Source organism: Cryptomeria japonica, chromosome 4 (assembly GCF_030272615.1).
Source record: "Cryptomeria japonica chromosome 4, Sugi_1.0, whole genome shotgun sequence".
Classification (NCBI taxonomy): Eukaryota; Viridiplantae; Streptophyta; class Pinopsida; order Cupressales; family Cupressaceae; genus Cryptomeria; species Cryptomeria japonica.
This window is the reverse complement of record NC_081408.1, coordinates 360,055,696-360,082,755: the sequence shown is the minus strand read 5'-3', so window position 1 is coordinate 360,082,755 and position 27,060 is coordinate 360,055,696. Positions and strand designations below refer to the sequence as shown.

Sequence of the window (27,060 nt, the reverse complement as noted above, 5' to 3'; positions counted from 1 at the left end):
CCCCAAGTGTACAAAAATTTCAACCAACAAGCAGTAAAATCCACGATGTGTTCCATGTGTCTCGCCTTAAAAAGGTATTGGGACGACATGTCATTCCATGCCCAGAATTGCCCCCACTCGACGATGAAGGAAAACTAATCTTGGAACCAAAAATGATATTCAATGTACGAGAAAAAAGGCTAAGAAATAAAACCATTAAGAATACCTGGTTAAGTGGAAAGGTCTACCCACCAAGGATACAACATGGGAAGGTCCTGAAGTATTTGATCATTCAATTCTTAAGTTGCTTGAGGACAAGAAAATTTAGGAAGGGCAGACTGTCATGAGCCATACCTAATCTGCTCTATATTGTTGATTCGATTTGTTTAAACTAAATATTATCTACCTGATCTATTCAGTCTGATTTGTTTATTGCTCATCAATCTGGTTCATTAATGATTCATGACTAATAACATAATGTCGATAAGATCAAATCAAAACTGTTATTAAGTTACAGGCACAACCAATAATGATATCTAATATTGATATTAATTGATTTTTATTATTAACTATATTTTGATTATATGTATCCTTAAGTAATAGTGATTACTATTAACTGATTCTTATTATTATAATATCCTGATTAATGCATTCACATTAATAATTATTGGCATTGATGATTTATTATGGATGATTGCCATGATTTGGAAAAAGCGATGAAGGGAAAGGCATCGACCTTTCAAAGGGGTCGCTGCCACTAAGAGGCATGACTGTTGATGGTGGTCTTTCCACCACGGATAGGGGAGGATAAATAACCTCCACTGCATTTAAAGAAGATCATGGAACAATTTTGGAAAAGGAGAGCATAAAGAACAGATCGAACTTGCAACCATTAGGGAGATAAGGCAATACGTTGGTATGAGATTTTTGTGCATTTTTCTGATAATGTCTCTTGCATACTACTATTGATAGAAGACCATTGTTATGATTACTCAATATAGTATACTGCGTGTATCTCCAATCTGCTCATTTCCGACTCATACTGTGTGATTTATTGTGGTTAATATGATGTTATATATATATATATATATATATATATATATATATATATATATATATATATATATATATGTATTATGTCTGATTATTGTAATCAAATGGGGTTATGAAGGATTGAATAGGGAGAACGGTTGATAAGACACCCTATCAAGTATGGCTTGATTGAGGGAGGATGGTTGATAAGACACCCTATCAAGTGTGGATTTATTGAGGGAGAACAGTTGTTAAGACCCTATCAAGTCATCCATCCTAGCTTGCTATGATGGAATTGCCTTAGTTATGACTCATGATTCTGAACTCTACATTTATAGTTGTTCGTAATCACAAATTGCTTTAGTTTCATCAATAATTGGTCTTTCTTTATTTTATAGTCTTTCTACTTTGCTTCATGAATCATAGTTAGTCTTTCTTTACTTTATGAATCATAATCAGTCATTCTTTATTTTATGTATTATCATAGTTAGTATGGTAGACTAATTTTCTAACTTGTTTGCAGGTTTTTTCTATTAAAGAGACAAAGATATTCCCTCTCTAACCCACCCTTAATAATTAAGGATTATAATCTAGGGTCAACTAGTGCATTTTATAAAAGGGGACATTACACTTGGATACGTATATTGTAGCGGAAGATTTATTCATCGCTGGCAATAATAATTAAAGGATGTAATCTCTTTAAGTTTGCCTCTTTAGCTTTAATGCCTGCCATTCTTCTTCTTCACAACTCCATCGGTAATGATATCGATTATCATAACCAAATCATGCTTGCACATAAATGATATTTGCTTATCATAATCGCTGTCCAATTAACTCTTAATGCCCATTATAATTGCGTAGTTAGTCTAAACGATATTCTTGTTTATTGTTTACAATATAGTTAAGAGGTGTTGATTACTCTTTAACACATGCTGTTATGATCAGTGATCATGACTATTGACGTGGCTAAAGTTGCTTTACCGACTCCTTTTGGTCAGCATAGAATATAATTTGTGAGCAATCCCATTCTCTCTTTCATAAGGAAGTTCCAGTGTTACTAAACAATCACAACGAAACAACCTCAAGGTTCACTTTGTCAGGTCTTGACTACGAGATAGCTCAACAGTTAATGTGTCTTTCTGGTAGAAACAAGGGGACTTACGTTTTGGATAGAATAAACTTTTTGGTTTATGCAAGGTCCCTAAGACTCTATAGGTCTTGATTTCATTAGATAACTCATGGGCATGATGCTTTTTTTACAATTTTGCAACTTTTAGATTTTCTAAAAAAAGGAAAAAAGAGAGAGTGCAAGAGAGAGAAACTAACTAGTTTGTCTAAAATAACACATTTAGGTAAATAGATTAAGACCTCATAATAACCAGATTTAACTTTGCCAGTAATTCACACAACTAAGTAAAATCTGATGCAATCTTCAAAGGAAACTAGATTTTCAAATTATTAAACACAAATGCTGAATTCAAAAATTCACCCATCAAGCATTTAACAACCGAATTGAGTTTATAAATAAGTTCAGACTAACCATGCAGAGGGACTAACATTTAGCTAGTCCTTAATGGTATGAACTAAAGACCTCTATCAAATATAAACCTGAATATATTACTTGAAAGAAAATTACATAATAGAAATTTAAAAGGTGAAGAATAGAACCATGCACTCACAGGAAATTACAACAACTTTAAACTCCATTAATTTTGTGTATATTTCGATAGAGTTTCTGCAACAATCAAAGAACTTACAAAAATAAGGGAAAACCAATCCCTTTAAATAGAGTTCCAAATTGGATGAATGGCCCAGATTAAACCATACAAGTGGCCCAGATTCATCCTAAAAGGAATGGCTGCCCATACCTAGTTAATAGGGAACGTACCTCCCTACCAACTACCAAACATAAAGTTATCCCTCAAAAAGTGCACCTGCACGGAGCTCAAACTTTGAAGAGTGTACTTGGGCGGTTGGGGAGAAATAACTAACCTTGGGAATGCACTTTTTACCATCCCAAGGTAGATATTTTCCCCTTTTACAATAAAAAGTTATTTTCTCCATCCAAGTACTTGTTCTAGATATCCCGACCTGCTCCATGCTCTTCCTGAACATGATCTTGATTTTTTTTTGCAGATTGAGCTTATTTTGTGAAGAGGAGGCATAGGTGGGGTATTCATCTTGAAGCTAAAATCCACACAACGGTCATTTACCTCGTTTAGTTGTTCAAGCCAATCAAACCCATTGTCGTTATAATATTGGATGGCTACGTGGAATTCGCTGGCACATGTTAAATCATCTTTAGTGTATGCAACCCCTTCCTTCTTTACCTGGCTCCTCTAGCGCACTCCGAACCCATCTGCGTCCATATCAGGTCTCCACTCACTAGCCAATCTTTTCAAGATACCTGCGCAGTTTTTCCTGACACGGAGTAGGGTTGCTTCACTTTCTTCCCATCCCTCATTTAGGAGGTCCAAGACATCACCTTTCATCACCATAGCATGGTATAGACCCTCAAAAATGTCATGGTTGTGAGGTTCAAAGATTAGTTGTTCTATAGGATTCTGGAAATAAGTCTAGAACAATGCCTTCATAATGGGGAATAGCTTATCAAGTGCCTTTTGCGCCCCCTCAATGTTGCTCTTGAGTGCCTGTATTGTCTTGTAGGTCCTCCTTGAATCCTGCTCCCAGTAAACCTGATCATTAATGACTTGGGTTCCTATCTTCGCCAAAACCTCCATCCATTCCCTGGTTGCCTTAGCGATGTCTTGGACACTCTCAAATTCAGCAGTTTTTTTCTATGCTAAGGCCAAGGGGGGATCATGAGTCTTAGTGGTATGTTACAACGACCTAAGTAGATGATCTATGTAGCTTTCGGCCTTCTCAGCATGTGCCCTATACATCTCCCGCTCGACAGTCATTTCATCCAGCTGTCTCAATATATTCTGCACAAAGTCCTTGAACTCTTCCCTCTCTTGCTCTTTTGTCGCTTTTCCCAGTAGGATAGATGTAATGCTATAATCTGCCAAAGCGACCTCTTCAGCAGGTTTGCCTTTAGGCGGAGAAACAATGTGGATTGTTCGATTCCTTTGTGCATCCTTGGTAATCTTGGAATAGGTTCTCGGCTTCTTCTTTACTTTAGCTTGAGATTCCCCTATTCAAGAGAATAGGTCTTCCAGGTTTATCAGTGGCTTGATAGTTGCCTTTCACTAGGATTGAGGTAGCAACAACTCGTGAGGGATAGTTTGTCCTCAAGTGACTACTAATTCCTTGCCCATTCTCTTGATGCCTCATCGGATTTACTACATACCCGCGGCTGATCGAATGTGGAAGAAGGTTGATTAGGTACTGTATCTTGACCTTTTCTTATAGTTGAATTTTCACCCACCTCACTGAGCAACTATTGAGTAGCTTCCAATGCCTGTTGCTCTTCAGTCTCGTGCGGCTCCTCAGTTTTATCTTCTTCTTTCTCTCCTTCAACTACAGTATTATTTCCTGCATCACCTTCGCCTTACTGTTCCTCATGTGTGTCTTCCTACGTGTTCTCTTGTCTGTTTGCCTCCTCATTGGGCCAATTTCTCCCTCGACCTGATTTTCAGGCTTATCTAGATTGACGACCTGTGCCTCTGCTTCTTGCTCATTAGGCTGCTGCGGATCATTTGCCTTGGTGGCAACCAATCATTCTGCGGAGGAGGGGTGGGTGGACTATCAATTTCAACTACCTCATTATTTGAGTTAGGGTCCTTTGATGATGTGTCAACTACTGGCCTTCTTATTGGCATTTTTTCTCGCACATGGGCGTCAGGCGATTGGCTGGGATTTCTCCTTATCCTCTTTGATGCTCGTGTTCCCCTGCTAGCCTTTGCTTTTTTCCTTTTCTTTTCGGGATTTTCAACCTCTTCCTCCTTTGCGGCACTTGATGCTTCTTCGTCTTCTGAAGACTGGGACTCAAAGCCTCCCATCAGATTGTATGTGAACTGGATCCCCTCATTAGTTAGCCTATCAATTTGTTGGTATAGCCAAGCATTCGTATGCCTCTTGGGACCTTCCATTATAGCTTCTAGATCTGTGATTGGGTCTTGGGTCCAGTTGATAGATGGTGGGAGGTCCTTAATTGCCTCATAGTCTTGGGTTTGCGAGCAATCCCCATAATCAACTATTTGATTCAAGACTTGGTGGTACTCGAACGTTTTGATTTGTTGAACACTTAGCCTTGAGTACTCCTACCGGCGGACTTCAAAGTCGTCTTGGCAGCTAGTCCAATAATCTTCTATGGTCGTTTTATACTTGAGGTGCCTGCCATAAGCCTTCTTCCCTAATCCAGTAGGGTCGAAGTACTTCCTGGGTAGGTACTCCTATAGGCAGTATGATGCCGATTCCTCAAAGGATTGCTCAACTTGTGCAAAAGTCTTAAAGTATACATCATTGTCCCCTATGGTCATTGGGAATGTGACTCCTGCAATCCTCTTTTCTCTAAGTGCGTGCTTGATTGGATGTGCTTGTCTAGTGACCTCTAGGAGGATCATCTTGTTTGATGGATAATGTGGAAGTCTGAAAGGAGATCCGTCAAAGCCTGAGATCCTGAGGTAAGAGAAATGGGGGAATTGAATAAACCACGTCCCATATCCCCATATCAATGCAATGGCTTGCTTTGAAAACCTTATATGCAATCCTTCCTGCATCATTCTGACCATGCGCATGGTGAATGCATCATTCACGCGCTCATACTGGCCCACTGCATAGGCGATGTTGTTCTTCTCCCTTTGTGTTATGTTATAATAGTGAAGTTGAGGGTAACAATCATACACCTTCACTTGATTTGGCCCATTCCCAATCTCGCTTGTGCGGATCAACCTTGGTAGTCTCTGGTGTTTGGTGAACATGTAGACAAGGTAGGAGGACATTGTGAAATACTTCTTCTTACTGAGCTGGACCAGCTGTGTGTGGATGTTGTCGCTTATGATCCGAGCCTAGTTAAATTTGACCTTCCCATTGAAGACCTACTCTGTGAAGTAAAACATCCACTCTTCAAACAGGTTGGAGTGGGGGAGTCCCATGACTCGGCTAAGCAGTGTGATCATATCCTCGTATTCTTCAATAAAGTTGCTCCTATAGGTCTTCTTGGTGATCCTAGTGCTCGAGGGTCTCCTCACTTTAAACCATTCCTCATTTACCATCCCCATGTGTTTATTGGGATTCATATCATAAGCCACTTGGGCTTCATCCATTGTAATGTCCCCTTCTCAGTGATGTGCATTCAGTGGTCCATTGGCCTATTCTGGAGACCCGAAGGCTATTTGGAAAGGAGAATTAGGGTTTCCTATTTTCTAGGAAGTTTCTTTGGTGTTTTCAGGGGGTATATGTGGGAGTTTGACAGTTTGGATTCTAGATTCCTTCTGGGTTTTCAGAGAGCTTCAGGATGGTTTGACATGCATCTGCATCAGGTGACTTTTTCCTGACTTACTTTTTTTAGTAAGTGTGACGACTGCTCAGAATGTGGTTAAAATCACTTTGGAAACACTTACTATTTTTAGTAGTATGCTATTTTTAGTAAGTAATATTTTTAGCAGGATGTCAGCTGGCCTATTCAGATGGCTATTTCCAGCAGGTCAGTTTGAGCAGTTGGTCTTCCAGCGTTTTTTGGTGCTATTCTTGGCAAGGATTTTGCAGCTTAGCTCAGATGACTATTTTTGGCAGTTCAGTTCAGAGCCCCAACTCAGTTTAGTTTTGGTGATTTCCAGCACTTCAGTCTTTGACTCAATTTGGCAATAATCAATATTTGAGGAGAAGGTATTTTAATATATTAATACCTTAGGCATGAGGTATTAATATTTGATTATTTTATGGATGGACGACTTAGGAAGGGAGAAAATATTAATTTTATCCTAAGTCTATTTGGGCAAAATTTGCATATGACTTCAAGGGGGTCGTCATGGTGTTAATAAGTAAATTATAACTCAAGGCGAATGGGGCGATTTTCTAAGTATATTGCCTTAGTAATATTTTTTATTTTGAAGTCATAGTTGGGCGCCCACTTTACACTTTATTTTATGACACTCATATTTATTAAAAAGGGCGATTTTGGGTGAATGTGAATTGGGCGAACTTGTGCAAAGAAATGAAATGAAATGAAGTGCAATGCTAAATGTGGATGAAATGGAATGGCATTTGGTTTGGGCATATTTGGAGTGCATTTGAATTTGAATTTGGTTGGCAAAAAGTTATAAATAAGTGACTTGGGCTCTCATTTTGGTATCCAGAGAAAATATATTGTTATGCTGTCGGAATGACTCCAGACATTCTTCGAGGGTGAATACCTCCTAGATCCTTCCTTCCGGTTTCGAGTGTGAGACATCACTCCTAGCTGTGGTGCGTAGTTGTGAGATTTTTAGTGATTTTTGGGTGTGTTGGTGAAGATTTGTGTGCTGCTGGTTTTTTGGTGTTGCTGGTGTGTGCCGGCTGAAAGTGTATTTTGCTCGTAGCTGCCTGTGTGTTGAATGCATCATTTTGGGTGAGGGCTCGTTGGAAGCGTACCGGAGAGACGATAAGTCTCCTCTATTGGCGTGGCATTTGGAGAACTCTCCAATTTTTAGTTGCAAATCGAACTATTCAGCAAAAATGCCATTTCCAGAATTGCATTGGGATGCATGCATTATTGTTGGTGCTCTTTAGTTGCAGTTTCGAGGTATTGTTTTGTTTTCTTATGTCATACGCTTCATTTGCTTCTGATTTGGCATGATTCTATGGGGTTTTGAGTGAGTTACAAGCAATTTAGTGGGTTTCGGGATGGCTGGTTCTGCGTTTTCCTTGTATTTGATTTCAGAACAGCAAGTAGTATTATTGGTTAGAACGTGTTAGCGAATTCATAAGATATGTACTTCACTCTACCTCCTTTCACATTTCTATCATTGTAAGAATTGCTTCAATAGTACTGACCAGTTCATTCTATGTTGTATTTCCCGCTGAACAAGTAGAAGAGGATGGCTCAGCCGCCTGTATGTTTGTAATTCAGTTTTGTTCTCCCATTGAGCAAGTGTTTGAGTGATATTGTCCTCCCGCTGAGATATGCGGTTGAGTGATAGTTTCATTTAAAAGTCCTCCCGCTGCATAAGCGGTAGAGTGATTTGGTTCTATTATGCTTTGTTGCCTTGGCTGGTTTACCGCCAAGTTTGTGTTCTTCATCCCGCTGAAAAGTGGAAGGGGCTGGCTTGCCGCCCAGTTTTGTAATTGCATTATAATTTCCTGCGGATTAGAAAGCTAATGAACCCCTTGTCACCGTATGCTCTCACCTTCCCACATTGGGCTCTTGGTGATCAGAAAGTGGAAGGGTTACCTTTCAGTGGCATTGGAATTATATTTCCTAACTTTAACGGGTGCATTGTAATGTTGTTGTGATTGTAACTGGAAACGAATTGAAAAAAATTGTTGGGGATATTACATCCATAGTTATTGCGATAGCATCTTCAGGAAGTGGGATGTCGAAAGCTTCCCCAATGGCCTGTAGAGTGAAGTTGGCCATCACCATTCCGTTTGCAACTACCACTCGACTCTCTGGCTGATAATGCTTCGCAGCCTCAACCACAAGCTCATAGTTTTGAATGGCTAGTGGGAAACCTGCAGCTTGTGCAATGCCACTCTCCACCATCCGTTTCAGCTTTCCATATGCGTTTGGAGCATATACCTTGTCCTTGAAGTTTTGGAGATCCACATGTCCGACATTTGTGTGTCCAACATTTTCCCAATTGCTCAAGACCTTTGACTCTTTTACCAACCCCTGATATTGGTATTTCATCTTATCTAGCTTGCAGGGAATGTCAGTTTTGGGTGCTTGTGATGTCCATGGTGCGTCAAGTGCCTTGGAAGATTCTGCCACTTGGTGAGGCATCTATCCTGCACACCCGAACATGAATTATGAGGTAGGCTTGAGGTAAAAATAAGGTTAGCGGTGCTAGAAGACAGCGTTGGCATTGAAATCAATCAAAACAACATGATGACCAAAACTTGAAAATATTGCAACATTATGCTAATTTAAAATTTGAGGTGCGGTTGGTAACGAGAATTGTGCGTGTTTTTAATTCTTTTGAAATTTGAAAGTTCGTTGGTTGTTGGTTTTGAATAATGCTCTCTATGCTGCTGGTTTGAAAATGCGAAAGTTTAAGCTTAAACGTAGTTCATTTTCGGACTTGTTTTCCTTGCTGGATATTGAAGGGAGATTTAAACGTTTCGGAGGTACTTGGAATTATGATTTGGTGTTTTCAGTTTAAGCTTGAAATCTCTAAAATTTGTCTAAGTTTAAATTTTTCAGGCTGGGGGCCGAATTTGGTGGATGATGGTTGCTTGGGTTAAGTTTTGAGGTTTACACAATTCATTTTGTACATAAACCCTAGTTACAACATGGTCTTTTGTGAAACATAAAATTTTAAAGCTTTTGAACATACTTGGCAACTGTAGAGAGTTTGTTGATTGCAAATGCTCTTGAATGAACTTGGCGTTTCGGAAAGGAAGGTAAACTCAACCTTTGAAGAAAAACTCGGCTATCTCAAAAAGAATGAGAGATTTAACTTCTGCTTGCATGGTCGAAGAAAAACGCCGACCCTGGTTTTCCCTAACGCCTCTCTTCAATGAAACTCGCGACTTTTAGATGCATTGTGCAACTTTGCCATCGAACCCCCCCCTTTTTTTATTGCCTTTTTATTTCAATGTGGAATTCGACTGTTTTGGATGCAATGGGCGATTTTGATTTCTTAGCCTCAAACACCCCTTTAACAAATGAAATTTGGGCTTTTAGCTGAAAATGCGAGATTTTGACTTGATATTGTGTTCTTTTGCAAGGTGAATCAAACATCTGACCTTTCTTGCTTTTTGCATCCGAACATGGCAAATTCGGGCTTCTTGGACAGATTGTGCGATCTATAACCTAACTCGGACTTCCCTCTTAACAATGCAAGCTTGCCTTGGAAGATTCGGGCTGTTTGGATGAGAATGAGAGAACTTTGGATAGAAAATCACGATTTTTGCCTTAGCTATTGACCTTTTCAAATGCTCCTTTTGCTAAGTCAAAACTTGACACTTTTGATTGAAATGGGAAAAGTTCTTGTCATTTAAACGCCCTCTTTATAAAGTAGGGATCCTTGGGCTAATTGTGTGATTTTGATTCTAAATGCCCTTTTTAGCAAAGTGTAGAAAAGGGCCGAGTTTTGTTTTTAAGACCTTCGCTTTTTGCCTTAATGTGAATCCAAATAAACTCGCGTTTTTATGAGAACTTTGCACACCAAGCCTTGTTATGAAACTCGACCTTTTCTCTTTGAATGAGCGAACTTGTTTTGTCTTGACTTGTGTGATTTTTGTTTGTTTAAATGCCCCCCTCTAATGAAAGTGAAACTCAACACTTTTGGATGAAAAGTGCGACCTATAACCCCTTTCACATTTCTTGCAAAGTCCACAAAAAAAAATGAACCTCAATATTCCGCCCTTTGCTTTAGTGAAAATGTGAGGTTTTACTGCCTTAGCTCGAAACTCGGTCTTTTACAAAAGGTGTGACTTTATGTTTCTTTGGCCAGAATTAAAAATGGTGATGAGTTTTACTTATTCACTCATTTAAGTGAAATTGTGAGATTTTTACTTGGCTCCTTTGTCTGGCAAACTTGTCCCTCTAGGCGAAAATGTAAACTTTCCAAGGCTTAGGACCTTTTAGTCAGTTCAAAATTCCAGATTGAATCATCTTTCCAAGCTCAACCCTTTCATTCTTGCAATCTACTCTGCCATCTAGACCAAACTCCTATGCAGGACCTCAACGAGGCAAAACACAAAAATGGGGGGACCTTGTTGACGACGGGGAGTGTGTGCAAGGCACAACAATGACTTAATCAATTGATATCCTTTGGTAGCGATACTTATGGAATCGGATGTTTTTCTGAATCTCATCATCTTCTATGTTATTCCTCTTCACACATTGATGACGGGTCTCAATCTTCGTTCTTCCACTATTGCTCGTTGACTTCCTAATACTCCATACTTGGCGGCTTTGTTGTTTGTCAGAGAAACCATATGATTTCTCTGTATGTCATTTGCTTCTTACATATTCTTTTGACCGGTCCTTATTCATTTCTTCAATATCGTTGAAATCGATTTGAGTCTTACTTCCAAATTGTCTCCATAGGAGACTTCCCAAATTTGGACAACCACAGTGAATTATGCTCATACGGACTTAATCTTTAGATTGGTTTGCTAAGTTTGGATGGGGAAATCACACCTATAGAGTTGTGAACAAGTGTTGCAGGTAGTACAGGGCCATGTAGAAAGCGATACAAGGTGATTTCAAGCTATATAGGTGACCTCTTAGCTTGTTGCTATATTTATTGCTGGATATGGCTTGGATGCAGCTCAAAATAATATTTTCTCAATGCATCAATGTACCCCATGCTGTTGTTGGCTCGAGATTTTGAAATTTAGCTGCTTCCATTAATTGAATATTTTCTATGCTCTCATGTAACTCAATGTGCCACCTATGTTTTCACCCAAGGGATTCACTGTAATCTGAAATGTTATATCTATATGTTTGTAACATAGTTTTTGGGCTGGTCTTGGTGCCAATTTTTTGGCCAAGGCTGTGAACGGTATTAAATGAAGAAGATTTGCAGGAGTTGAAAGTATGTTATTTGTAAATCATGGGAAAGGGTAGTCATGTAAAGTGTTATCTGTGTGTGAATGTCTGCATGGCAGGCCTACAACGTTTCAAGAAAACCTTTGAACCAGTTAATGGTTTTGATTTGTTACATTTGCTGGCATGACTATGAAAGGTTTAGATTAATGTTTGATAGACACTCTAAAGCATTGCAAGCTTCTTTGTAATGTTTTTTTTCTGTTGTGTTTGGGGTGTTGTTGACTTGAAACAGATTATTATGTTTACTTAGAGATGTCTTCAATATTTTGGCTTGTATGCATTGCAAGTTGGTTTCAGTTGCTGGTTTGTAGGTATGTGTCATCTTTCTTGTAGGTTGTGACACAGTTAGTCAGCCTTTAGAGTAGGCATCGGTCTAGAAGGAGAAAGACCAATCAACTGTCATTGTAATCATCCTTTGTTAGTAGCTTATGAGTAGTGTAGGTTTTCACTATGCTTCCATGATCCATTAATGGAACTGTTGTCTAATCTTATGCAAGCTAGAATAGATAAATTGTTAGAGAATTATGATTGTACGTCTTCCCTCTTGTATAGGGGTATGCATGGTTAAGTGGAGTCAGTGATGGACAAATTGACCGATGAATCATATGGTGCATGTACAAGGTAACAAGAGAGCGTATTGTCTTCTTATAAGAAGTCTTATAGGTCTGTATGCAGCCAGTGTTGGCATGAACTTAGTGACAACCTTTAGGGGTTCATAGCACCTTGGGTATGGCTGCTTAAGGGCCTTATGCCTAGTTCTTCATTATCCTTAATTGTCCCATTTTAGAGACCTCAGGGAATGTCATGTCCCCATCTTTTTGATGCAATTCCCACATTGTATTTGATGAATAAAGACACTTAAAAATTTATAAGTGTCAAAAGTTAATAAGGAAAAAAGTAACTTTTATAAAGTTACTTTATAAGCCTAAGTTTCTTTTTTTAATAAAGGCTTATGTTTGAATAAAGTGCTATGCGTACCTTTTAATAAAGTGGCCCCTTTAATGTCAACGCCACCCCTTTTCTCAAATCACTTAAATGACGTGGCATGGTTGGACCCTTGTCATTCTTTAAAAGCCTTTAAGCTATGTGGACCCAAAAGATGCCGAAGAAGATGCTTTTTTTAGTTGGATATTCCATTTAGGGTTAGCCACTCTTTGGAAAAGGTTATCAAGACATTTTGGAGGAGGGAATTGGTATTGTGTTATTATTTTATTTTTGATTTTCTCTGCTCTGCATTAGCAGCAGAAATTGCAGGTGTTTGGAGGACATAAACCCTCAGATTTGCATTGGTAGTGGAGGTGTACCCACTAATTTGCCCACGTGGGACAAGGATGTGCCTTGTCTAGACCCATTGGGGGTCAATTTAGCAACAAAACCAGCCCAGCAATCACCATTAGATATGATACATCAGTTTTGAGCAGTTTGTCTTGAAATTGCAGCAAGTGTGGGTTTCATAATTGCAGCCGTACCATTCTAGAAGGTTGTGCATCAATTTAAAATTAAATGGAGGGTTCTAACTCCATTTCTTGTGCTTGATCTCATTGTTGGGATTAGAAAGGGTAGTGTGGAAGAAATCACAGTCAACTGACTAGATTTGTGATCAGGGTGAGCAAAACAGTGGGAAAAGAAGGTCAAAATTGTATAATTTTGCCTGGCAAAGGTTGGATTTCCAGCTGGTAATTGGGTTCTTGCCCAATTTGTTATTGGTAATTCATCTTATGGCAGAATAAGAAGATTGGATCCACTGATCTGCTCCTACACCATCCTTCTCAGCTTGTATCCATTTTTTGGATAGCAAACCAACCTCAAACCCTAACACTGGATCCTTGGTATGTTTTCTGCTTGTACATGTGAATGTTATTTCACTCCTAGATGATTGTAATCTGCTGTCATATAAAAATTAGAAGTTGATCTCTTGATTACAGTTCATTTTTATGTTGTTTCTTGTCATATGTTGCAAACCCCATCACCAAAAAACAACAGAAAAGAAACAAACTCTTCTGCATCTTCTGTCTAGTCTCTAAGAACACCAAAAAGGCCCCAAAATATAGTTTATTAAATTAAAATTTAAACAGGGCAGCAAAAGACCTATTTAGGGATCTTTCAGGGAATCCCCTCCTTGGCTTAGCAAATGCCTAAAGATGAGGGTATGTTTACCACTCACATGAATTGGTCCATTCATGCCACTTTCTTATCATAAATCTCAACAGCTCAGCCCTCAATAACATTCCCTGGCCTCAGTTTTTGGTGTTGCCTTTAAGATTTGTGGAGCTTCATGTTTGAGATAGGGTCTAAATTTTATTGAATTGGACCACAAGAAGACATTGCAAGATAAACCTACCTTTGGCCACTAGTCTCATGGACAAGTCACACTTCAATAGGCTTGTTCTTCTTGTTCAGGTGAGCACTCCGCAAGTTTATGTTGTGGGACTGAGTGTTTTTATAAGCATCTTGAATTCCTCTGAAGCTCAGACTATTTTAATATCATTTGAGGCATTTTTTTCTTGTGTTAGCACATGCTCTTTATTTGGTTTAGGAGGTGGTATCAGTACATTTTTATTGTGTCAGGATTGAGCTAATGAAATATTGCATATCCAAATTCATCAGTTAATGGAGAGGACCATGAGAGAAATGGTTGCAACACATCCTCTTTAGCTTGAGAAATTGTTATTCCAGCCTCATCGTTGCCAGCCATGTCCGTAAAGTTGTGCTCATTTTATCATATCCTCCCACTCCAGGCACCGCAATGGAATTGTGCCTTTTATTCTTCAAATTTTCTTGAGAACATTCTCGAATTCGTTTGTGCTCAATACAATCTGTAAAAGAATCAAGAAAAAACCATGTCAAGGAAACGAACATACAGTTGAACAAAAAACCAGGGCCAATATAGAAAGTGTAAATCTTCAAGACAACAGGTCATTACCTCATGGAAAAACCAAAATGGAAGTTAGCAAGCCAAGCTAATAGAAAGGAAGAATAGACGGATTAAATCCTACCAACACTCAGAAAGAACATAACCTAGAATCAATAAGTAAATGTTGGAGATCCAGACACAAACAACAGAGGTAAATGAAAGAGCAGAAGGGAGCTCACACCAGGTAAAACAAAACAATAGAGAGGTATTAAAAATGTTACTTGTAACAGCAGGTTTATTCCCAATCCAGATAAGCTCAAAAAGCTAAATTAATGGAGACCGGTCTGAATAACAAAAGATATAAAAAGACAAGTAACCTCATCAAAACAGTTGTGAAAATCATACCAAAAGATCATAGAGTATTTTTGGAAGCTTCAAGTTCAAGTAACAAATTCCATGAAAAGTTGTCACTCAAGAATGTTAAAGTTGAATTTGCTTGAGTCACATGCACCATTTTTTGACCTTTGTCTTAATTTTAGCATGTATAGAAAGTGTTTATCCTTCATGCTATTGCTCGTACCTTTCTGAAAAATGTTTCAAATCGTAATCTGACTATTGTAGCTGGTGGAATGTGTATTCAATGGATTATTATCAAAGCTCATCAACGTATTATTTGGTGTTTTATGAAAATTTGCATTTTTTCATGACAGGGAAGGTAGACAAAAGGAGAGATTCTCTTGAAGCTTCATCATTGGGATCACAAATGTAAGCCTAAATGGTGCTTTATATGATTTTCTTTCTTTATCTCCTTTTTCTAATTTCTTGTATTTTTGCTATGGGTGTTTGCCTTTCTTGCCCTACAATTATCGTATTGGTTTTAGCTGTAATAACTTCTAGTTACATGCATATAGAGAAATTCGATATGATATTTTGAGGCTTGTATGGTATTATGTGCAATTATTGAAGGGTTATTTTATGGGTTATACTTGGTTACAATAGTGTTTACATTTGCATTATCTTAATTGTGTGTGTTTGGCATATGGACATAAGGACGAGAGAAAGTGACTTAATCTATAAATATTAAATAATGTTCTATGCATCCAATTTGGTAAGAGACGGGTATACCATCTGCTCTGCAAATGTCTAGGAAAAATGAGAATTCTGTTAATTTTTGCATCTAACTTGTGAATTTCATAGACTCACTTGATCCCACATGTATAACTAATGTCTAGGTACAAGGTGCATGTCTCTATGGAGTCATGGACTCTTGGGAGACAAATTTTTTCCTTTTTTGTATGCAAGCTCTCTTCAAAAGTCAAAACTAAGCATTATAGGTAGAACATGCCCCTCATTTGTCTCTTTTTCCAATTTATTGTAATGATCCCTTTTCGGATGATCCTCAATTTTTCCCTAAAATCAGAATTTCAGTTAAAACAAAATATGCAATAGGGTTAAATTGTAACTTTATCAATTAAAATGTCTTTAACAAGATAAATCATGGTTTAGGTTCTGCAACCATGTTAGTCAACATTAAAAATGTAATTTGTAATCTCAATTACTTTTGTGAGGGTTAGGGATCATTAAGAAATATAATATATAAACAATTGCATTAAGTAGTGTTTATAATCGAATTGAATAAGTATTTTAAGTTAAATACATCATGCATTGGGATTTAGTTCCAAGAATCAACCATAGTAAGGATTAGAGAGGAAGAATGATTGAGAGCTTGGAACCATTCGCCACATCTAACCCCAAGGGCACGGAGCAACCCGCTAAGACAACTCAACCCTTTGGCCCACAAGTGGCAAGACCCTTAGTCCATCCAAACTTGGGGTGGGTTGCCTAGAAGGAGAATCCATATTGGCTCCCTCAAACATGTCTCCTTAACCCACACATGATTGCTTCTTTCACTTTCCACAATCAACCATTGGGGGAATAGGTGAGGACAATACTCTTTTGATTCAACACTACCCACGACATGATGCAATAGGGTAATTGCATCAGCGATTTATTCTTTAAAATAATCCCTCTTCAAGTGTGAGGGAAGCTTGGATTTACCCTTTCTTTTCACTTTGAGCCACCCTCCGACAATGCAGTTCAAGCACCGATCTTCCTTATCATGAAAATATTTTCAGCTTAAGTCTATGGAGGAATCCATAAATCGTTCTCTTTTTGGAAAAGACGGTCTCAGGGTCAACCTATTGTCATTTTATGACATCCTTAGTTCATAAGTGAGAATCGATCAGAAATATGTTCCATGGACCAGCGCTGCCCCAGTTGATCAAGGACAAGGCCAATGGTCATGAAGTCTTAAGTGTTGTCTTGGTGGGAACCAAGTTCCAAGCCTTTTCCTTCATGAACCCAGAATCCTGGAATACCAAGTTTCCCAAGTCTTTGCCTTCATGACCTTGGGATCTCAAAATCCAAGGTTTCCCAAGTCTTTCCCTTCATGACCCCGAAATATCGAAAGCCTAGGTTTCCCAATTCTTTCCCTTCTTGTCCTTGGAATCCCGGATTTCTAGGTTTCCCAAGTCTTTCCCCTTCATGATCCCAGAACCTCGAAACCCCAAAATTCCTAGGCCGACTCTTTTCCCCTTACGATAGGGCCCGACTTTCAACTTCCGACGACTTGCGACACTTCCAAATGATGTGATCAACACTCAAGGCTCTTAATGCTCCACCAATACCTACGAATTGTCTACTTTCTTTGATGGAGCTACAGGGGTGCATTTAATGCTTTTTGCAAGATTGCCACCAAGTGGCGTACATGGCCATGCTTATTTGTGGTGGTTACTTGATGGCCTTCATGTCAGGCCTACATGCCTTGACTTTGGAATGTCAGGCAATCCACCTTATAGAAGTACTTTTCTTCTTCTTGGGATTGCGTTGTCAAGGTATGGCCATGTTGCTTGCATGCACAATCATGTCAGGTCTTTGCACTTCCCTGCCTTCCCTGATTGACTTTCCTTTGTGCATGCTAGGGTCAAGGCTTCCCCTTGATCATTGGTCTCTACTCTGCGACTAATTTGCTATATATAGGCTTTTAAGTTTCATTGTGAAGGGTTCTCTCGCTGCTAGCTTGAGCTACTCTCTGCTCTTTCACTTCTTTTGAAGACTTGTATATTTTCTTGCATTTATGCAATTGTAAGTTTTGCCTTTGGCCTAAGAATGAATTGAAATTGTCATTCTTGCTTTTCTTTAACTTTTCATCATAGGTGTATGTTTTGTGGCTTTTCTCTTAGATATATGTTGTGTTAACTTGTTTCCGAGTGTGACTTGTGGGAAATCTTCTCCCCTTTGACATTCAACAAATTCTAACCTCCATACATGCGTTTGGGGTCATTCATGCAATTAAAGTTTGTGCATCTCCTGGGTATTTCAAATGATTCTTTGCGTCATTTTTGGGTGGAGGGAGAAACATCTCTTATCTTGGTGCATCACCTCTTTTCATTTTAGCATTTTTCTTCTTCCCTTTTCCTTTGCAAGCTGTTAGGATAGGTTTAGAAGTAGAATTTGGAGTGTTGAGTTGGTTCAACACATGCACTTGGATTGGGAAGGAAGCCGACCTTCTCCGGAGATTCAACCCCATTGTGTAAGGTCCCACACTTCAGGGTTGTTTCCATGTTTCACAAGGTTGCTGAGTTGATAGCTCAATAAGGGTGCAAAATTTTGTGACAACAGTTTCTAGCACGCCTTGGTGGGATAGACTTTCAACTTACATGCTAAGGATTCGGTGTTGTTCTTAGTATCTCAACCTTTGGAGACAGTGATCATTTAAGCACTTGGTGACTCTAGTCGCAAATCCAGTCTCTTGTTCATGACCTATTGCTGATTTCATGCCCATAATTCATACAAGGGCATCTTCTAGAGGTATTTCCAATTTTCAAAACTCGCATTTTCAAATTCTAGCAGACAGAGAGGTAGACCTTCATTGTCACCAGTCAGGGGTGTTAAGGTTGTAAGCACTCCATCACCCAAGTCTCACTCTACCCCTTTGTAGATGGAGGAAACGGAAAACTAAATCATGGATTTAGCTTCTTCCAGCATCCAACAATGGAGTACTTGCATTAAAACACATGCAAAATCCAATGTCTAAGCTAGGAGACACATGCATGCATGCAATGGGAATTTGCCTCCATTGCACTCCTATCTATCAAGGTCTTGTGTTTAAAATGGATGCTTGAGAAGCACTACGCAAGATGCTATGAAGAATGGAGATTTGAAAGATGAATGCAAATGATATGACAGCTAGGGAAAGCAAAAGTGCAAGAAAGAAAGAATGCAAGAATGTATAAGTGAACTAAATTGCTAGATAGATTGAAATGAGAGAGGGGGTGAGTTCTTATAGTTGTCCTCAAGGGCGAATCCAATAGACGAATGTGGGATAAAGGATTGATGTAGAAATAAAGAGTGTTTATATCATATCAATCATCATCCTTACCAGAATATCTTTGGGGCATATATTAGTTGATCAATTTTTTCTTTGAAACAACGCGACAAGCTGCATTGTCTCAAAGAGGGGCAAAATGTAGACATGTAAAAATTATCCTCTCCAACCGACCTAAATTTTTTAATTAATTAAGTGAGTCCATTATATTATCCCTTTTTCATTATATTAATATCCATTATTCTAATAGTATATCCATTTTTCCATTATCTCATTTAATCCATTAAATCAATATATATTCTATTATTTATCCATTTAATAACATATATTCCATTATTCCCTTAAATTCTGTTTATTCTCAATCCCCTCTCAAATCCACTTCATCCCTTATATATCATTCTTCATATCCATCTATTACATTTACATTTTCACAATTGATCTTTTATCCCATATTCATCCCACAATCTGGATTCACTTGGAGAGTGCTTATAAAAGTAGAGTCCCTTTCCCATTTTGGTATCCACAACTCTTGCATTTTGATAGTTTGATATTTTATCTTGCTTTCTTTAATTTCTCATTTTCACGTTTCTTGCAATCATCTCAAATCTCCAATAAATCATAGCTTCTTGTGTGTGCTTCTGAGAGTCATATAATCTACATATGATCTTGATTTAAGGAGTGCAATGGAGTAGGTTGTGTGACATGCATGTGTGTTTCTAGTTTAGATTTTGATTTGCATGTGTGTGTTTTGGCAGTAACTTCATTGTTGGATGTTGGAAGAAGCTAAATCCATTATTTAGTTTCCCATTTCCACCATTTCCACCCTCCATTTACAAGACCATTACAGTCTAAGGTCCCACCATCCATATCAATAGACCATTGTTTCAAATGGCTAGAAATCATGTTTTTGTTACTTTCAATGGGGGGAAGTCCTCTCGCTTTAGCCCAAAGAAATGATATACCAGTGGTTGCATTAAAGAGTATACCCTATTTCACTCGTGAAACAACTACTCCCATAGAGCACATTCAAGACATTGCAAACATCTGCTCTGTCCATAATGTCACCGAGGATGATGTTGCTGTTAGGCTTTTGGCCACTTCCTTGAAAGGAAAAGCTTTGCAATGGTATAGAGGTTTACCACCTAACTCCATTCATAATTGGGACGAATTAGGGGAAAAATTGTGTGACCATTTTGAAGACAAAAGAGATCACCTATCCCTGGTTGAACAACTAACTACAATCAAGAGGGCACCTCATGAATTCATGGGAGACTTCAATTTCAGATTCCAAAAGACATGGGATAGAATCCCTATTCTAGTGAAGCCATATCCTGATCATGTCTTCTTGTATCATGTAAGAGCTCTCAATAGTGATGTAGCTGTCATGATACAATCAATGGGCGAAACTTCTATGTCAGATGCAAATGTGTAATGTCCCCTTTTCCGCTCTAGTTTGTTTTGGGTCCGTTGGCCAATTCTAAGACCCGTTGGTCAGTCAGAGGCAAAATTAAGGTTTCCTATTTTCTAGGAGGATGCTTTTGCAGTTTTGGTGACTTGCATGTTGGAATTTTATAGTTTTGATTGTGGATTCTTTCTAGGTTTTTAGAGAGCTTTGCGATGGTGTGACATGCAATTGAATCCGTGAACTTTATCGAACTTACTATTTTTAGTAAGTTGGGGCGAGGACAACTTTTTTTTTTGGGTTTTTCTGGGTTTTCAGAGAGCCTCGCGATGGTGTGACATGCAAGCGAATCCAAAGACTTTTTTCGGACTTACTATTTTTAGTAAGTACAATGACTGCTCAGAATGTGGTTAAAATCACTTTGGAAACACTTACTATTTTTAGAAGTATGCTATTTTTAGTAAGTACTATTTATAGCAATTTTATTTTTAGTAGGATGTCAGCAGGCCTATTCAGATGGCTATTTTCGGCAGGCCGGTTTGAGCAGTTGGTCTTCCAACATTTTTGGTGCTATTCTTGGCAAGTGTTCTTCAACTCAATTCAATGACTATTTTTGGCAGGGCAATTCTCTCAACTTGTTTCCCCATATTCTTGGAGCTTGTTTTGACAAGTTTAGTATTTGATGAAAAGTGGTGTTTTAAATTCAATTATAACTTAAGGAAAAGGTTGGACGATCTATTTAAAAAGGATTGCTTAAGATATATTGATATCTAAGTCATTTCTTTAATTATATGTGGACGATTTTTGGTTGAGGAAAATATTTAATAAGTGAATTTTTGTTAAGGCAAGATGGACACCTTAGGAGGAAAAATAAGACAATTTTATGATATAATTCACTTTATTCTTTAAATGCCATAATACACTTTATCAATGTATTTTTTATAAAGTGTATTTGCCACCAAGTAATGGGCAATTTTGGAGAAATGAAATGAAATGCAAATTAAGGAAATTGCAATGTGGTTGTTTAATCTCATATTGGAGGGAAAAGAAGTTCGACTTGAGGAGGAAGTTATAAATATGTTGTAATATCCCCAACAATTTTTTTCAATTTGTTTCCAGTTACAATCACAAAAAGAACCCGTTAAGGTTAGGAAATCAAAATACAATAATGCTGAAGTTGTAACCCTTCCACTTTCTGATCACCAAGTGCCCAATATGGGAAGGTGAGAGCATACGGTGTTGAGGGGATTGTTAGCTTCAAATAACTGGAAATAATACAATGCTCGGGCGGCAAGCCAACCCCTTCCCCTTTTCAGCGGGATATGGAGAATATTGAAGATCACTTGGCGGTAAACTAGCCAAGGATAATACAAGAAACTGAAGAACAATCACTCTATCGCTTATGCAGCGGGAGGACTAGAAATGAAATTTACTATCAACTCCACCACTTATTCAGCGGGAGGACAACATTACAATCAACTCAACTGCTTATGCAACGGGAGGACAATATTACAAAATATTCAAAATAGGCAGCTAAGCCAGCCTCTTCCACTTACGCAGTGGGACTACAAGCAATAATCCAAAAAATAGGTGTTAGTACTACTAACTAGCTTTACAATGCACATTATGGATTATCAATACATGAAATATCACTATCCCAAAGATAGGCGGCATAGCCATCCTCTTCCACTCATGCAGTGGGACTAAGAAATAACATAACTTTGCTGTTAGTACTACTAACTAGCATTACAATCATATAGAATGAAGAATCAAGTGCTGATGACCAGTCCAACAGCTGCAACAAGAATAGATAATCACTCCCAAACCAACTTAGACTACTCACACCAAAAATCTCTTCTAACACACAACTATGAAATTTTGAAAATCAATAACACGCACAGAAAACACGCAGACCAGCAAGCTACAGACACCCCAAAATGCTCATAACTTCTGCAAATCAACTCCGAATGACACAAAAACGGAAGCAAATGAAATCTATGACTAAGGCGATGCAACCAGAGACTCAAACTTGCACCGCGAACACCAAAAACAGCCAACACGCAACCCAAGGCAGCCAAGAGATGGTACGACCCAACTGGAAAGTTCGATTTGCTGCCAAAAATCAGAAAGAACACCAAATGAAACGCCAAGGTAGAAGAATGATCGCCCTCCAGATACGCTTCCAACGAGCTATTACCCAAAATAATCGATTGCACAGGCAAGGAGATACGATCAAATCTTCACTTCAGCCACACCAAAAACCAGCAACACTGAAATCCACACCACACTGAGAATCTGAAAATGCACACTAAAATCAAACCACACATTAAAAAAATCCAATCACAGCTAGGAGTGAGGTCTCACACTCGAAGTCTGTCAAGAGCCCTAGGAGGTATTCACCCTCGAAGATTGTCTGGAGTTAATCCGATAGCATAACGGTGTAAATTGTCTGAGATGCCAAATGAGAAACCCAACACTCTCATTTATAGATTTTGAGGGCTTAAATTCAAATTCACATTCCCTCCAAATGAACGCCAAACCCAAATGCACATTCACTTCACATTATTTTGAAATTACATTTCATTTCTCCTTTCTCCAAATTGACCTTCTCATAGGAGCAAATATTCTTTATAAAAATGACAATAAAATCATAATGTGGCATCCAAGGTAAATAAGTGAAATATATTATAAAATTAACTTATTTCTCCATAAGGCGTCCATCTTGCCTAATTAATATTTCATTTTATAAAGTATTTTTCCTCAACAATAAATCACCCAATATATAATTAAAGAAATGACTTATATATGAATATAACTTAAGCAATCCCTTTTAAATAAATCGTCCAACCTTTGCCTTAAGTTATAATTTAATTTTAAACACCATTTTTCATCAAATACTGAACCTGCCAAAACAAGCTCCAAGGATATGGGGAAACAAGCTGAGAGAATTGTCCTGCCAGAAATAGTCATTGAACTGAGCTGAGGAACCCTTGCCAAGAATAGAACCAAAAAATGAGGGAAGACCAACTGCTCAAACTGACCTGCTGGAAATAGCCATCTGAACAAGCATGTTGACATTTTGCTAAAAATAGAACTGCTAAAAATAGTACTTACTAAAAATAGCATACTGCTAAAAATAGTAAGTGTTTCCAAAGTGATTTTAACCACATTCTGAGTAGCTGTCGCACTTACTAAAAATTGTAAGTCCAGAAAAAGTCACCCGATGTAGATGCATGTCGAACCATCTTGAAGCTCTTTGAAAACCCAGAAGGAATCCAGAATCCAAACTGTCAAACTCCCACATACACCCCCTGAAAACACCAAAGAATCCTCCTAGAAAATAGGAAACCCTAATTTTTGCTCTTGACTAGCCTACGAGCCTCCGAAATAGGCTAATGGCCAGCTGAACTAATCACAGCGGAGAAGGGGACATTACATATGTGCCTTGGCCTTCATTTGGGTCTATCCAAGAACAATTTTATAATGAAATGTTGCCGAAATGCAGAGTGAAAGCTTCGGGGAACGCTTACCTCTTAGCCATAGCTTGATTTCTTGCTTGCAATACAACTAGTTGAGCCAGAGACTTCTCTTCAGTCAAAGGAGTGGATTGAAGATAATGTGGCAGATTTATGTATTAGTTTTCTGATTCTGTAGTGCTGTGTGTGGATTTTTAGTTTGCTGGTTTTGGTGTGGCTGTAGCATGTTTTAGTTCATAACTCTTAATTCGTGTGTCAGATCATTCTGGTTACTTGCTCATTCTTTTCCTATGCCTTGGGCGATTTATCCTGTAAGTTTTTATTGAATATCTTGGAGTATTGGATTTTATATAGCAAGTCCGACCTTTCAGCTATAGGCATCTTTGCTGGGAGGTGTTTGGGGTTGTGTGTTATGCTGATTCTGATTTGTTGGTGCCATTTTCTTAGTGTAGCCTTAGTCGTTTTAAGCCTAGGGCGTTTGGAGTGTGTTTAGAGATAATTTGAGTGTGTGGGGAGTGATTTAGAAGTGTTTGTATGGATTTTAATGTTGCTGGTGTGTATTTCTAGCCGGTTTTTCATTCATATTAGATTTAGTTTTTTGGGGTTGAAGCTAGTTTCAGGTTTGTGAGTCTATTGGTGTGGTGTGAATAGTCTTGGTAATAAGTTGCAGCTGTTAGTTTGGGTTTTGGGCATCTAAATATCCATGATGAATCATATTGTAATGCTGGTTACTAGTACTAACAACAATTTATTTGAACTCTCTTAGTCCCACTGCCCTCCCACCGAATAAGCGGTTGAGTTGATTGCTATTTCATTTCTAGTCTACCCGCTGCATAAGCGGTCGAGTGATTGTTCTTTCAGTTTGTAATCTTCTAGTTGGTTGGTTACATCGCAATACTGCTGTACAAGTTTTTACACCCGCTGGATAAGCAGAAGGGGCTGGCTTGCCGCCCAGTATTGTATTTGAGATTTCATTTCCAGTAGTTATTTGAGCTAACAATCCCCTTGACACCGTATGCTCTCACCCTCCCATACTGGGCTCTTAGTGATCAGAAAGTGAAAGGGTTACTTTCAACATTTCCTTTCTGGTGCAAGTTTGATTATTCTAACCTTAACGAGTGAGTCTTGTTGTGTTAAAAATCAAAAGAAATTAAGGGGGATATTAAAATATGACATAGCCATCAAGGCAGAAAATTGTTTGATATAGGCTAGGAAGATAGCTCCAAGGCCGCCAATGCCTCTATTCCCAGAAAATCCTACTCAACAGGGCACCTTGGCTCCTATCCCCATAGCGTCCACAAGCCATCCAATGAGTTGGTGACACTAAAAAGGCAACAAACTCAACATAGCAGGCCTTATCAAGCACAAAATCAGAACTACCAACATAATAGGTCACCTTTTCAAGGGTAAAACCAATGGAGCAATGCCAGACCCTTGAATAGTTTGAATCCTATAGCTGCAAATAAATCAAAGGCAACAGTACCAATGCAGAACAGTTTCGCCCAAGAGCAAGATTGGTGTCAACCATGCAATCAGCCACACACCCAAGGTGCATGCCAAAATGGAGAGTTTGTCCAAGCTGTAGTAGTGCAGAATGAGCCAACCACCTTTGGCCAACAATATGACCCAAATCAGCCAAGTGTTGGCAATTGGGCTTACATACAAGGAGATTCTACTTTTGTCAATTGGGAAGAGGCATAATTTTGTGGTATAAACTAGACAAATGGTGAGACTACGCTACAATACACAAGGTGAAAGAAGAGAGTGGTGGAAGCAACCTCACCTTCAACATCAGCCCAAGCTCCAATGCCCAAAGTAGCTATCTAGGATACAAGTCAAAGAACCATTCAAGGGAGCAGGAGGCAAGAGGAGGCCCAAGTCGCCCCAAGAACAAAGATAGACCTTGTAGCTTGAAATGGGCCTTCAAAATCAGCTGGTGTTCCTTTCAATATAGTTGACCAAATGAAGAAAGCCGATCTCAATGTCACGATGTGGGAGGCCCTTTCCATCCCATCTCAAAGGGATTTGCTTAAGGAGGTATTGAAGGACATCAACCAATCAAGTGATGAGGCAGTGGTCAATAAGAAGACAGTCTCCACCAGTTTGGTAAAACCCAAGGAGGAAGAAGATTTAAGCAAGATTAGTAAGCTCCCCCCTTTTATCTCTCTTTAATCATAGGAGATAACTTAGTTCACAATTGCATGATAGATTTAGGAGCTAGTAGCTTAGTCATGCCTAAGAAGATAGCTGACCTTCTTGGTATAGAATATGAACCTGTGACTAAGGGGTTGTCCAATTGGATGGCACTTCTATTAAGACAGTAGGGGTGGTTAAAATTTGAAGTTATCCTTGCACACATGCCCTGGTTGCATCGTCTTACAAGACATATCAGTCATTGACCTCCCTGCCTTCTTTGCCATTTGTTTGTCTAGAGAGTTCATTGCCAAGATAGGTGGATACCTGTCTTTTGATGGGTCCCATATGCTATTTTGAACAAGGTATGATACCAAGGTTACCATAAAGGAAGAGCCTATTGCGCAAAATTACATTGAGCCCTACACCCCCAACCCTATAAACATGAATTCAACTTTGTGCGAAGAGGGGGGAGGAGTGTATTGTGCATGAGCCTGCTACCCTTCTAAAGGAGGTCCCTGATTGCTTACTAGATGAATGGGGCAATGTTTTTCAGTTTGATCCATTAGTTGAGATTGAGGAGATTGGGCTTGACACCTATTGTATTCATGAGGAGGATACTCCTATTCCTAACCTCATCAAGACACAAGAGGATTCAGAGGGGTTATGGAGCATGCTTTTTGATGGTTCAAGAAACATGAATGGTGCAGGTGCTGGTGTGATGCTTGTTTCTTCTGAGTGGGAGAAATATGTCTTCTCTTTTAAGCTTCATTTTGGCTGCACCAATAATGCAGTTGAGTATGAAGCCTTGATCCAAGACCTCCAACTTGCTTAAAAAAGAAAGATCAAATCTTTGCAAGTATTTGGAGACAACAAGCTAGTTGTTAATCATATCAGAGCTCAAAGCATAATGAAGAACAACTTACTCAAATCATACAAACAAATGGTTTGGGACTCGATTGAAGGATTTGAGGCCTTCAACATCCAGAGCGTTCCTAGGAGTCAAAACAAGCATGCTGGTAGGCTTGCAGCAGTGGGTGCTTAGTTTGACATACCAACACATGTTGCAAGCAAAAAGGAACAACACATCAGGCTTCTTGTGAGGCCTGATGTCCCAGATAATCAAGCAAATTG

At 38.7% G+C, this 27,060-nt stretch overlaps 1 protein-coding gene across 1 annotated transcript in view; it reads left to right on the top strand.

Annotated features, from left to right (window-relative positions):
• The window catches only part of LOC131040993 (uncharacterized), a 133,968-nt gene that overhangs the window by 52,826 nt on the left and 54,082 nt on the right, over positions 1-27,060 (top strand). The window contains exon 8 of the mRNA XM_057973970.2: positions 15,239-15,293. Coding sequence (XP_057829953.2) covers positions 15,239-15,293 — 55 coding nt within the window. The remainder of the gene's footprint in view (positions 1-15,238; positions 15,294-27,060) is intronic.